Raw genomic sequence first — 13,560 nt, forward strand, 5'->3', positions numbered from 1 at the left:
TGTCTGACTCTCAGCAATTATAGGTAAAACTAGGTCTGGTCAGAAAGAGTCAGTATAATGTGTCTGAGTGGGATATTCATGATTAACTGTGGCATGGTATCTTAGTGAGCTAGCACTGTAAAACAACCTGAAAGTTTGTGCTAGTACAAGCAGCCACACATACACATGCAGGCACATTCTCATATGAACAAAATAGTCTTAAGTGCAACCTTAAACTCCATTTCACCTCACTTGTTTACAGACATGTAACCGTATATATATTGCAAAGTAACATAGACTCCATCTACCCTCCCACGAATGACATAGGCTCAACAATTATTTTTGTTGAAAAATTCATCTAAAAGATCTCGTTAATAAATATCTGTACTATACATATATATCTGAGACAGAAAAATGAAATGAAACTTGAATTTGAATGTTTTAATTGACGTGGTATCAGTATTTAACTGTAAGAAACAAAGACATATGTATTTGAACAAAGGGTGAAAATGCATTCAGCATAAATTGTAACGGAAATTCTCATGATATGGATCCTTTCATGACATTTTAAGTAGAATCAGTTTATGACATCCCTGACAGCTTTATGAAATCTAAAGTTCCTAGCAACATATTCAAATTGCGTATTCATGTCCCACTGCTTGCAGTGAAAGCTCTTATCACATATTCTCATCTACTAATCTTTACGAAAGTCACTCCAGGGACTTTTCCAGCTGAAATCTTGTATATCAGCATAAAGGCAGGCATGTGCAAATGAATGTGAGGTGTTTTTTATCTGGTGTGACGTGACTCTCTTTGGGAAATAGTACTTTAATGGCGTCCAGATAAGTTAATTGAAGAGTTGCAGCTATTGTAAGGTTGCACTGCTCGTCCAGGTTATTTTCTTTCTACAAATGTTCACAGTGTTTGAAAATGAGAAAGTTTGTGTTAACCTTTTGTGAGGTTAAACTCCATTTCACCTCACTTGTTTACAGACATGTAACCGTATATATATTGCAAAGTGACATCACAAACAGAAATAAAGATATTTCTTTGTCATTGTTCTGACAGCTTGCGTAACAGTCAGCTTCTAAATCTTTTGTCATTGAATCAAGTGAAGGAATCTGTGTTGTGGGAGAAGACCCTCCTCATATTATTTTAATAGAGGGAACAGCATGAGAGTTGTGTAATAGCTGTTATAGCTGACATTGTACCAGGAGAAGGATAACTTCATACGTTTACTGAGATTGAATAGATTAGATAAGAAGTGGCAGGATGGTCTTCCCTCCATCGTGGGTGTTGAGTGGGCTGATGGACAGAGATGGAATTTTCAATGGGAATTGATTCATCATTGCTGGCTGTAAATGGCATGTTAGATCCATACCCATTAGTGCCTAACAATGTGATCTCAGAGTTAGACTCTTGTTTTCTGGACAGTCTGCCTAGCTGCTGTGAGGGTTATCCCTGACGCTCACCCCGTACTGTGAAATCCTGCTTCCTGTGATGGCTGATTCCATGTGTGTCAGCACCACAGCGTGACGTGTCATCATGTCATCGTATCCCTTGTCGTAAGAGGTGACTAACGGTGTCAGGTGATCACGACACATAGCATCGTATCCCAGTTGCATAGATCAATGCTCATGCTGTTCATTTCTGGATTGAGTGGTCTGTTAATTACAGATACCCACCACATAACTGGAATATTACAGAGTGTCATAAAACTAGCTTGCTCACGCTTACCAAAGTGGTAAATGTCTGCAAAAGACATCTTTCAGAATTTTCTCATACATTAAAACTGATTTACCTTGAATACTGTTTAAAGCGGTGTTAAATTCAGCTTGCTTACCCAGTGGCCCTGTATGGCTACATACTCTGTGCTTGTACTCTATTGCTGTTCCCTAAGTAACCCTTTTATTCATGTTGCAATACTTTGGATCTTGTTACTGATGTTGTTTTGGACCATGTTGCTGAATAGTGTTAACCCTTTTGCTGATTTCAGTGATAGCGTTTTGCTGGGTTGTGTTGGTACCCTTTTGGTAATTATGCTAAACACAGTGACAGTACCTTTGATAGTATTAACCTTGTTCCAGAGTAACTTAAGTTTTAAATGCTGTGACAACCCCTTTGGTGAACAGTGCCTACCTACACTATTGCTGGGTCCTGTTCACGCTTTTGTTAAATGCTGTGACAACCCCTTTCGTGAACAGTGCCTACCTACACTATTGCTGAGTCCTGTTCACCCTTTTGTTGAACAGTTAAATGCTGTGACAACCCCTTTGGTGAACAGTGCCTACACTATTGCTGGGTCCTGTTAATCTTGCTGCTGAATGTTAATCGTGTTGGGTACCATATGTTCTGGGTGACATGGTGATGTGCTTGGTGCAAACCAAACAGTGGAACATCTCAAACAGTCTCAGTTCCAGCTATTCCAAAAAGGTTTTACACTTCTTTCAAATCATTGAAACTACTGTCGTCAGTTTTGTTAATGAATCCTATTCTACAAGCCATATCTGTTGCAGGGTTGTTGCCGAAAGACCTGCGCCTGTTCCTCAATGCCCGCTTCCTGAAGGGATCTGTTGACCATGACCTTCAGCAGACCATCCGAGACAATCTCTATATGCGAACTGTACCATGTAAGTATATAGTATCCAAGACAATCTCTAGATATGAGATCAGCCATATGAGGTACACATATAGACCAGATCCATTGGGGCTATCAGATAGTCTGCTAGTCTCGTGAGCTGACTCACAAGTCTCGTGAGGCGATACTGCTAGTATTCAGCTGGTTCTCAACTCACTTTGAGACAGCCATCTTCGATATGCAAGATGGAACCCAGCTTACTAACGCTTCCAGATTGCTTATGATAAGCGTGTATCAAGGAACCAGTTTTGCATTACTGCCAAATGTAACTTTAATGGACATAACCAACTGTTTACATTCGTATTAGTTTGGTGATGGTTAGATCGGAAATTTATTATCCCTGCAAGGATTGTTGGTTCCTTACCGTCAACTGGCAAACATGAGACAATGCAAAAAGGGTTTGGAATATCTATCAGTGGAAGTATTAAAGTCTTGCGCAGTGCTGTGACCTGACTAGATACATTGGTGGTGATCATATTTACCAGATACGTACTGGATGATCATATTGATCTCATACATTGGGGGTGTTCATATTGACTTCACACATACAATTTACCATGAGGACGTTCAGTTTAAGACCATTACTTGATGTTGTTGACTTCCAGAAAGCCATCAAGAAATTAAAAGAGCAGTATTTGTCTTAGACATTTGCTATAGATTTCTTGGCAACTGAAAAAGCTACCGAAATCCATAAATCGTTGAAACTTGTTAAACAGTGGAATCCAAGCTGAGATGATGTTTTCAAGTCCACTCGCAGGCTCTGCTTGACAGCCATCATAGTTGTGAAGACTTTGAAAGGTTTGAATTCAAGAATTGATATCCAAATGCCATCAGAGTTTAGTGTGACACAGGTTCTATGAGATGTGATGTATCAGTCACAACCTACGTTCAGCAACAGGGAAAGTGGATTCAATAAAACTGAACATTTTTTATAATTTCTGACATTTCTACCAGTCATCACGCATGTCAAGGAATGTGTGACTTGTGATGTATGGTATCTCTAGCTCTCACATTCCAAAAGATTCACTGCTTATAATGATGAATGTTGACGAGGAAGCTCCAGGTGACTAATGCTGGACCAGGCTGATTGAGAGGTAATCTCTTGGATTAATGTGGATGCAAAGTGGACAGAAGATCATTAAGTTCAAAAAGTGTTGTTACATTAAGAGTGAAAGATTGAGAGAGAATGTTTTTACGCCGCTTTCAGCAATATTCGAGCAATATCATGGTGGATAACACCGAAAATGAGTTTCACACATACACGTTGGGAATTTAATCCATGACACATTGTACTCACGTTGGGAATTGAACCTGGTTCTTTGGCATAATAAACACATGCCTTAACCACAAATCTACCCTGTTATATTAAGAATCAGAGCTGCTACATTACTTGAACATAGGCATCAGTATTCAAAATTAACTTTAATGGTCAAGATGTGCTTGTCATTACCCTCATATCAAAAAAATAGTTCGAGGGGATTTCTAGGTTTAGACATTGAAACAGCATATCTCAAGCACCTTTTTATTACTGTTTACATGATGTGATTCCAGTAGATCTTTCCCTGCAGTACTGTCTTTAGTGAATCCATAGCGATAGTTTGGTTTGAGGTATCTGTCCCTTAGGCAGATCCATAGGAGGTGAGGGTGCAGGGGTGCTCACCCACTCTTTTGTTCTGAAATTTTGTTAAATGACAAATGAAACTCAGGTGAAAATGAAGTGTGCACCCCACCTTATCTCAATAGTGTGCACTCTCCTTTTTCAAAAAGATGTATCCATCCCTGCGCCCTTAGTGAACTAATTTAGCAATAAAATAATGTTATGTGGCACTGATAACCTCTTTGCTTAATATTCAGTTTGTTGTGCATTTAGTGTAAATAGCCTAGTCTTGACCAGAAAATCTAGTGATTAACATTTATGCTCTTTGATCCAAGCAGATGGGACAGGTTGACATGCTTCAACCAAGTCAGCAAGCCTGACAGCTTTGTGTGACAAGCATGGGTTGCTGTAAATCAGTTCTATCCCATTTTCATGTGTCTTCAGCCTTTGAGATGAAAAGATGCATCCCACTGTTTGCAGACTAAAAGGCTGCTGGTCGTTGAGACAATGAGAGTCATCATGTGATGGACCCCTCTCATCTATTGCTTACCTTATAGGAAATGATGGTCGTGCGATGGACCTCTCTCATCTATTGCTTGCCTTATAGACAGTGATGGTGGTACGCTGGACCTCTCTCATCTATTGCTTGCCTTATAGACAGTGATGGTGGTGCGCTGGACCTCTCTCATCTATTGCTTGCCTTATAGACAATGATGGTGGTGCGATGGACCTCTCTCATCTGTTCTTTGCCTTATAGACAATGATGGTGGTGAGATGGACCTCTCTCATCTGTTGCTTGCCTTATAGACAGTGATGGTCATGCGATGGACCTCTCTTATCTATTACTTACCTTATAGGAAATGATGGTCGTGCGATGGACCTCTCTCATCTGTTGCTTGCCTTATAGACAGTGATGGTCGTGCGATGGACCTCTCTCATCTATTGCTTGCCTTATAGACAGTGATGGTGGTGCGATGGACCTCTCTCATCTATTGCTTACCTTATAGGAAATGATGGTCGTGCGATGGACCTCTCTCATCTGTTGCTTGCCTTATAGACAGTGATGGTCGTGCGATGGACCTCTCTCATCTATTGCTTACCTTATAGGAAATGATGGTGGTGCGCTGGACCTCTCTCATCTATTGCTTACCTTATAGGAAATGATGGTGGTGCGCTGGACCTCTCTCATCTATTGCTTGCCTTATAGACAGTGATGGTGGTGCGCCGGACCTCTCTCATCTATTGCTTGCCTTATAGACAGTGATGGTGGTGCGCTGGACCTCTCTCATCTATTGCTTACCTTATAGACAATGATGGTGGTGCGATGGACCTCTCTCATCCTTTGCTTACCTTATAGGAAATGATGGTGGTGCGATGGACCTCTCTCATCTGTTGCTTGCCTTATAGACAGTGATGGTCATGCGATGGACCTCTCTCATCTATTGCTTACCTTATAGGAAATGATGGTCGTGCGATGGACCTCTCTCATCTGTTGCTTGTCTTATAGACAGTGATGGTCGTGCGATGGACCTCTCTCATCTATTGCTTACCTTATAGACAGTGATGGTGGTGCGCTGGACCTCTCTCATCTATTGCTTGCCTTATAGACAGTGATGGTGGTGCGCTGGACCTCTCTCATCTATTGCTTGCCTTATAGACAGTGATGGTGGTGCGCTGGACCTCTCTCATCTATTGCTTGCCTTATAGACAGTGATGGTCGTGCGATGGACCTCTCTCATCTATTACTTGCCTTACAGACAATGATGGTCGTGCGATGGACCTCTCTCATCTGTTGCTTGCCTTATAGACAGGCATGGTCATTCTTTGATTGAGCCCTCTAATCCAATGCTTCCATGTCACTTCATCACCAGTTAGCCAAGATATTCTTTCACTTTGGATTATGTTATCTGGAAGTTTCTCTTTTGATGTGATGGAAGAAATAACAGTCAATTAAAACATGACAGAATTTTCTTAACAGCACCTCATCATTCTGGTTTCGAGTGAAGATATGAAACATTTGCCAAATTGTCAGCATGATTTTGATGTATATGTCTGACATGTTTCCAATTTGGATGTTGGCACGTCTTCATTTATACATTTTGATGGCAATACACCGTGTTTCTGTAACGTGCTGGTTGTGGTGTTTTTGATCTGACTTTGATTGATTCTGCTGAAAATATGCTTTCTGTCAAAATGTTGGTGATACTGTTTAAACACAATTTTCTGGTGGAAACCCAGTTTATCGATTCGTCTAGAGTATTCTATTTTCAGCCTAAAAAGTACCATGAATATATGGAGGAATCATGTTTCAGATAGTGCCCAAAACATTTGACTACCTTTGACATAACATGCTGCCACCTGTTATTAGGCTAGTCTGCTAGTCCACACTAGTTGCAAAATAGGTATGCTTGTCTACTAGCTTGAGCAAGCTGCCAATTTGCTTGTCCAAACTGGCACAAGCCAGATGTCACAGATTGGTGTATCTAGCTGAAACTAGCCACAACAAAGTACCTAATTACTCAACTAGCCCAAACTAGCCACAACGAAGTAGCTTATTAGTCAGCTAGCCCCAACTAGCTGGCACAAATTACTGGCACTGTCTATTAGTCCCAGCTAGCTTCCACAAAATGGCTCTCATATGTAACAGAGTGTACTAAATACCCTGAGACATATATCGGCATGGGAATAATTATTCTATTCAACACTGCCAGTTTAAGTTTGTTTTCATGATGCGTGACAATTCAGCTTCTGTTTTCAAGAAAGAAAACTGTATTTGAATAATATGTAAGTCAGTCAGTAAGGTTTATGCCACATTCAGCAGTATTACCGCAATATTACAGCTGGTGGTCACCAGAAATGGGCTTTGCATATTGTACCTAAGTGGGAATCAAACCTGGGTCTTTGTCATGACGATTATATGCTTTAACCACTAGGCTATACTACCTCCCTGGAATAATATAATGACATGTATTATGAAATGTAACTCTTGTGAATGATGGGTAATATGAGATTAATCGTTCTGTTGTAATTGACATGTTCTGATTTGATTGTCAAAGTTGTTAATATTCATGAAAAAAACAAACATGTTGAAACGGTTTGCCATTAGCAGGACTGGTTTTTTTACAAATCATTTCTTTGTGGTCTTGTGTGTGTGTGAATTATTGATAGTTTACAATGTAATTTGTTAATTGGTTATTGATTGCCAGGTTTCAGAAAACATGAGGTTTGAGTTAAACCATCACAGATAGGTGGAAATGCTGACTTAGGCTAGAGCTTAATTTGGCTTTTTGCTGAAGCATGAAAGCCAATACTATTGCCTTCAAAAGCTTCTTGTCGAGAGAAGACTAGATCTGGAATCAATGCAGGGATAGTCACTGACAGTGGCATTGTATGGTATTAGATAGTCGCTAACAATGTCATTGTATGGTGTTAGGTAATCACTAACAATGCCATTTGTATGGTGTTAGTCACTAACAGTGCCATTGTATGGTGTTAGATAGTCACTAACAATGTCATTGTATGGTGTTAGGTAATCACTAACAGTGCCATTGTATGGTGTTAGTCACTAACAGTGCCATTGTATGGTGTTAGATAGTCACTAACAATGTCATTGTATGGTGTTAGGTAATCACTAACAATGCCATTGTATGGTGTTAGATAGTCACTAACAATGTCATTGTATGGTGTTAGGTAATCACTAACAGTGCCATTGTATGGTGTTAGTCACTAACAGTGCCATTGTATGGTGCTAGATAGTCACTAACAATGTCATTGTATGGTGTTAGGTAATCACTAACAATGCCATTGTATGGTGTTAGATAGTCACTAACAATGTCATTGTATGGTGTTAGGTAATCACTAACAGTGCCATTGTATGGTGTTAGATAGTCACTAACAATGCCATTGTATGGTGTTAGATAGTCACTAACAATGTCATTGTATGGTGTTAGATAGTCACTAACAATGTCATTGTATGGTGTTAGATAGTCACTAACAATGCCATTGTATGGTGTTAGATAGTCACTAGCAATGCCATTTGTATGGTGTTAGTCACTAACAATGCCATTGTATGGTGTTAGATAGTCGCTAACAATGCCATTGTATGGTGTTAGATAGTCACTAACAATGCCATTTGTATGGTGTTAGATAGTCACTAACAATGCCATTGTATGGTGTTAGATAGTCGCTAACAATGCCATTGTATGGTGTTAGATAGTCACTAACAATGCCATTTGTATGGTGTTAGATAGTCACTAACAATGCCATTGTATGGTGTTAGATAGTCACTAACAATGCCATTTGTATGGTGTTAGTCACTAACAATGCCATTGTATGGTGTTAGATAGTCGCTAACAATGCCATTGTATGGTGTTAGATAGTCACTAACAATGCCATTTGTATGGTGTTAGATAGTCACTAACAATGTCATTGTATGGTGTTAGATAGTCACTAACAATGTCATTGTATGGTGTTAGATAGTCACTAACAATGTCATTGTATGGTGTTAGATAGTCACTTGTGGACTGTACAGAGTTGACCCTCAGCAAACTGGCCAATGACAGCATGAGAACCATCAAAGGTTTGGGGTACTTTGATGAACAGATACCCCATCACTATCAACCACTTTCCTACCCAGAGTTCCATGCATGCCATCTTATCCTCTTAGTTTCAAATTAACACAGTGGGGTCGATAAATTGTACATACTTTCACTTCTTTCATTCTTTACAACTCTGCTAAGTTTATTGAGGCCATTTCCTGAAAATAAGAAAGTATTGCTAGTCTTCACTTTCCCTGATTTTGTGACATATTTCGTGTGTCCAGAAGCTTTCAGTAGTGCTGACTCCACTGATTTCAGAACAAGTGTGTGTGTGTTTTCAAACCAGAGTAAAGTTTGGTCATATTAACGTCTAAAGTGCTAATGTTGTTCGCTGCTAAGAAACACTGGATACAGCTTCCCTATTGGTGTTCTGATTAATTGAAGTAATCGAATATCGGTTGCAATGTCCAGATCACTGAGCAATCGATCACATTTTCTCATAATCGAACATTTTGAAACTACAGTTTTAGTCTTTTAAACTCATGATAATGGAACATATTGTCAATGTTGACAAGACCTGAGAACGTCTTTATTTCTTAGAAAACTCAGTTCACTAAAAGTCATGACTGAATAAAATTTGAAAACTCCATGACGTTTACGTTCATGATATATTAGTCATCACTTTGAAGTAGCAAGTTGCATAATACCATTAAATACCTGCAGTAGCAACCAGGACAAGAAAATCTGAAAAATGATACTAACCAATTTTTTTCAATGATCGTTCATTGGTAATGAAGCAATCATCAGTTGAGAGATTTCAACCAATTCCGAGGAAAGTTAGCCATGTTATGACCATCTAATCATCTCTATTGTTTCTTTTAACAATGACAGGGTGCTTGGGGCTGCATTGCCTCTGATCCCAAATAGCTTCAGCAGTATGAGGTCTTTGCGCAAAGGAATTGACAATGTAGACATGCAGTTTGACTAATGCTTTGTCTCTAAAAATGATTGATTATTACAGTAAAACATTGACTTTTGAGATTTAGAACCTGAAAAGACTTACTGAATTTAGGGCTTTTTCATTTCAGAAAGCGAACATTTTATTTTCCAATTAGTTTGCAAATTTCCAATAAATTCAGCAGCGTACATCAGCAGATGTCATTTTCAAAGGGAGATAGCATTTGGATGTGAGCAGATGAGGAGAAAGTTATTTCTTATATTTCCTTGCAGAAAGTGTCACAACACCCTGTTTACCCCTCATCATGTAACCATGGTGACCATCAGACATGTACCTGATATTGTTTCTCAGGTTTCTTTTACTTGACCTTCACAGTAAGCATTGCACCCACATATTGACCACATTTGTGCAGATTGATGCTCATGCTGTTGATCACTGGATTGTTTGGTCCACTCTTATTATTTAACAGATCACTACCATACGGCTTTGAATATTGCTATAGTACAGCATAAAACTAAACTCGCTCACTCACTCACACACATATTGAACAGAAATGAATTCAGTTGATTTTGCTCCACATGCTCTTAAATGGATTCACGAAAAGAGAATGTTCTTTTTTCCATCTCCCAGATAGACTATGCTTGTCATAAGAGGTGACTAACGGGATCAGGTGATCAGGCTCATTGACTTGGTTGACACATCATTGCTTCCCAATTGCGCACATTGATCCTCATGTTGTTGATCACTGGATTGTCTGGTCTTGACTCAATTATTTACAGACTGCTGCCATGTAGCTTAAATATTGCTGAGTGCGGATAAACCTAAACTCACTCACTCATATCTCCCAAATGGGTTATATTCAATTCATTTCACCTGAAATATTCTTATCAGTGCTTCTCAAAAATGATATTCATATGTATCCACCAATCTCAGCTGATGTCAGTTTAGTCACATCTCCCCAACACCCCTTGGACCTCATTCCATAAGCAGTGATGATCAGTTGTAGGGAAACCGTTAGATAAGCAGTAATGAGGTGTATGGAAACTATTATGTAGGCTTTACTGCTGAGATTGTTTTAACATTCACAGTTTGCCAGTTTACAAGATGTCAGCTGTTTAAAAAGTGTGTGTGTTAAACATGTTTGGGATGTAAGATGTTTTGACGAAACAGATACCTCCGCTTCCATGTGCAGTGAGAAGAAACAGCAGCCTACACTGATTGTTTCAGTGATGCTGCAGCCCTTCTTATTATTGTCTTCTGTTAACAGAACTGATGTTTCTCAGATCTGGCACATTGCTATTTTACCTGTCTCTGTTCTTTAAGCTGCATTAAAGCTATGCGACCTAATAAAAACCAAAAGTGGCAATGTTTGATAGAGGATTTTCAAGATGTATATGTGTTTGATAGATGTGATTGACAGAAATGGGCCTGTGAAGTTGGCAAGTTTGTTAGATATAGTCATTTGGGAGCTCTTGGTTTCCAGCGATAAGATGAAGTTCATGTAGCAGTGGTATGAACAATGTAGTGTTTTCTTTAGACTGACTCTCATGATGTCTGCTGTGTAGACTTCTTTTGAGATAACCATCACCTAGATTGATGTTCATTCTGTTGATCCCTGGATTGTCTGGTCCAGATCCGATTATTTACAGTCCTCTGCCATATAAGTGGAGTATTGCAAGTGTGGCGTAAAACTTAACTCATTCACTCTTTTTTTGGGATAAGACCGCCTATGTGGTGTAGTGGTTAGCGCGTCTGCCTGGAGAGAGGAGGGTCTCTGGTTCAATCCCCAGCCACATCATACCAAAACACATTAAAACATGGTGCTTGTTGGTCCCTGCCCAGCACTCGACATTTATGGTCTGATTGATTCCGAGTCAGTGTGATGTGTCTAAGGGGGTTTTCGTGCCAAACTGTGACATTATATGTCAGTGAGATAACACTATAAAAGCAGCTTAAGTCGGGGCTGGTACAAGCAGCTGTACGCACACATGCATGCACATTGTCATGTGAATGATAGAGTTTCAAGTCTCAACGTTAAACCCCATTTCACCTCACCTATCTTTTGGGGTGATGTTGAGCACAGTGTTCAATACATCTTCACAATGGTCAGTAGATGTTCACAATGGATGGTTGTTCAATAGATGTTCTCAATGGATGACTGTTGATAGATGTTCAGACGGGTGGGTGCTCAGTATGAATTCACCTTGGTTGATAGTTCAGTTTGTGATCGCGTTGTGCATGTTCAATAAGTATTGTAACAGGGTCCTGTCATTCTGTGGTAGAAATAATGCTGCTGTGATATTCAATTCAACTCAGCTCAGCTTTACTTCGGGTAGTTTTTCATCAACGTGTCTCTTACTTCTACCAGCCCAGCTGATGTATAACCTTCTAGGGTGACCATGCTGGTAGTCGTCCTAATCAATATCATGACAAGCATTCCTTTAATCGCCTGTAATCTTTCCATATTTCTCTGAGTTAACCATATTGTCTTTGTTGACAGGTACAACTAGGCAGCCACGACCGGGCGAAGTCAATGGAGTGGACTACAATTTCCTCTCAATGGAGGATTTTGTTGCTCTGGAAAAGTCAGGGGAGTTGCTGGAGAGTGGCATCTACGATGGTGAGCTTGTGGTTACTTATGTCTCATGAACTGGAATAAAGTGCAATCATCTGTACCTTTAATCCTTAAGAAAGATACTGGCTTCTTACAATGTGCCCTGGAGCTCTGGTGATCAAACAAAGTCTGGCTTTTGCATTGTTACATCCCTTTAACATGAGAGGTTCTGTGATCATGATTTTGAATCAAAGATTTGCATCTGTCATAATCTATGCTTTAATGAAACCAAAACACTGCCTTGTGAACATGAAAACTTCAATTCACTTACTTGAACTACAAACATCTTTCAAAACATCCCAGCATGATATTCATACTTTGTCAGTTTTCAAACAGATTTGGCAGGCAGGCATTCCATCTGGCTTGTACCAGGCTGATGTCTCTTCAGCACCACTCAGCTTTAACTTGTCACATCAGTGGTGTACAAATCTAATTTCCTGCTTGCATGCATCCTCCTTCGAGAAGGGGACAATAAGGAAGTACAGTGATATATTCAGACCTATTCAAACTTACACAACCCTTGTATACCTATGGCCTGTGCAAACAGTGGACTTTTGAAACTAGTTTTATAGAAACCACTCACTCCTTTCTTATTTGCAGCAGGCCATTTGCGCCCCTTACTGTTCTTGGAATCTGCAGGTTTTTTTCACAGGAGTGGTCTTGTCAGCGACCTCGCTATGACCGAAATTGTAGAACCTGGGATTTGAAGTGTCTCAACAAATTAAACTGATACAAATACACATATATTTTGAAATATTAGGCACTCAACAACACCTTCACTTACCATTTCTTAGTAAGAATAGATTGCCAAAGACCTCGAACAACTGTAAGAAGCAACTTGGTGGATCAGGTGGTCAGACTTTGTTGGTTGTCATAGTAAACTGACAGCATGAATTACGGCTCATGATATCAGTCAGTGGTTTTATGGAAGCAAATGCAATAGTTCTGGGTCAGTTATGAAACTGGAATATTGCATAGTGCTGCATTAAAAAACATAAAACCAAGCTATGTTGAATATTTTGCTCTTAAGCATTAATTTATTTAGCATTCCAAACTAATAGCATGCTTGTTGGCAAATTCTGAAATAATTGGGATGTTCAGTGTTTTAAGTATAAGTGTTTTCTTTAAAAAGTCCTTAAGACACATACAAAAATCTGTAAGAGTACATGCTCGACAGTTCCCTTGAAGTTGAGTCACAGGGTTTATCATCCTTAGAAAGTATTATATGTATGCTTC

General features: G+C 39.5%; 1 protein-coding gene across 11 annotated transcripts in view; it reads left to right on the top strand.

Annotated features, from left to right (window-relative positions):
* LOC137295704 (membrane-associated guanylate kinase, WW and PDZ domain-containing protein 1-like) overlaps positions 1-13,560 on the top strand; it is a 137,050-nt gene that overhangs the window by 19,221 nt on the left and 104,269 nt on the right. For all 11 annotated transcript variants that reach the window (XM_067827208.1, XM_067827209.1, XM_067827218.1 and 8 more), the window contains exons 2-3: positions 2,496-2,609; positions 12,211-12,330. In XM_067827208.1, the coding sequence (XP_067683309.1) occupies positions 2,496-2,609; positions 12,211-12,330 (234 nt within the window). The remainder of the gene's footprint in view (positions 1-2,495; positions 2,610-12,210; positions 12,331-13,560) is intronic.

This window comes from Haliotis asinina, chromosome 9 (genome assembly GCF_037392515.1).
Source record: "Haliotis asinina isolate JCU_RB_2024 chromosome 9, JCU_Hal_asi_v2, whole genome shotgun sequence".
Taxonomy (NCBI): Eukaryota; Metazoa; Mollusca; class Gastropoda; order Lepetellida; family Haliotidae; genus Haliotis; species Haliotis asinina.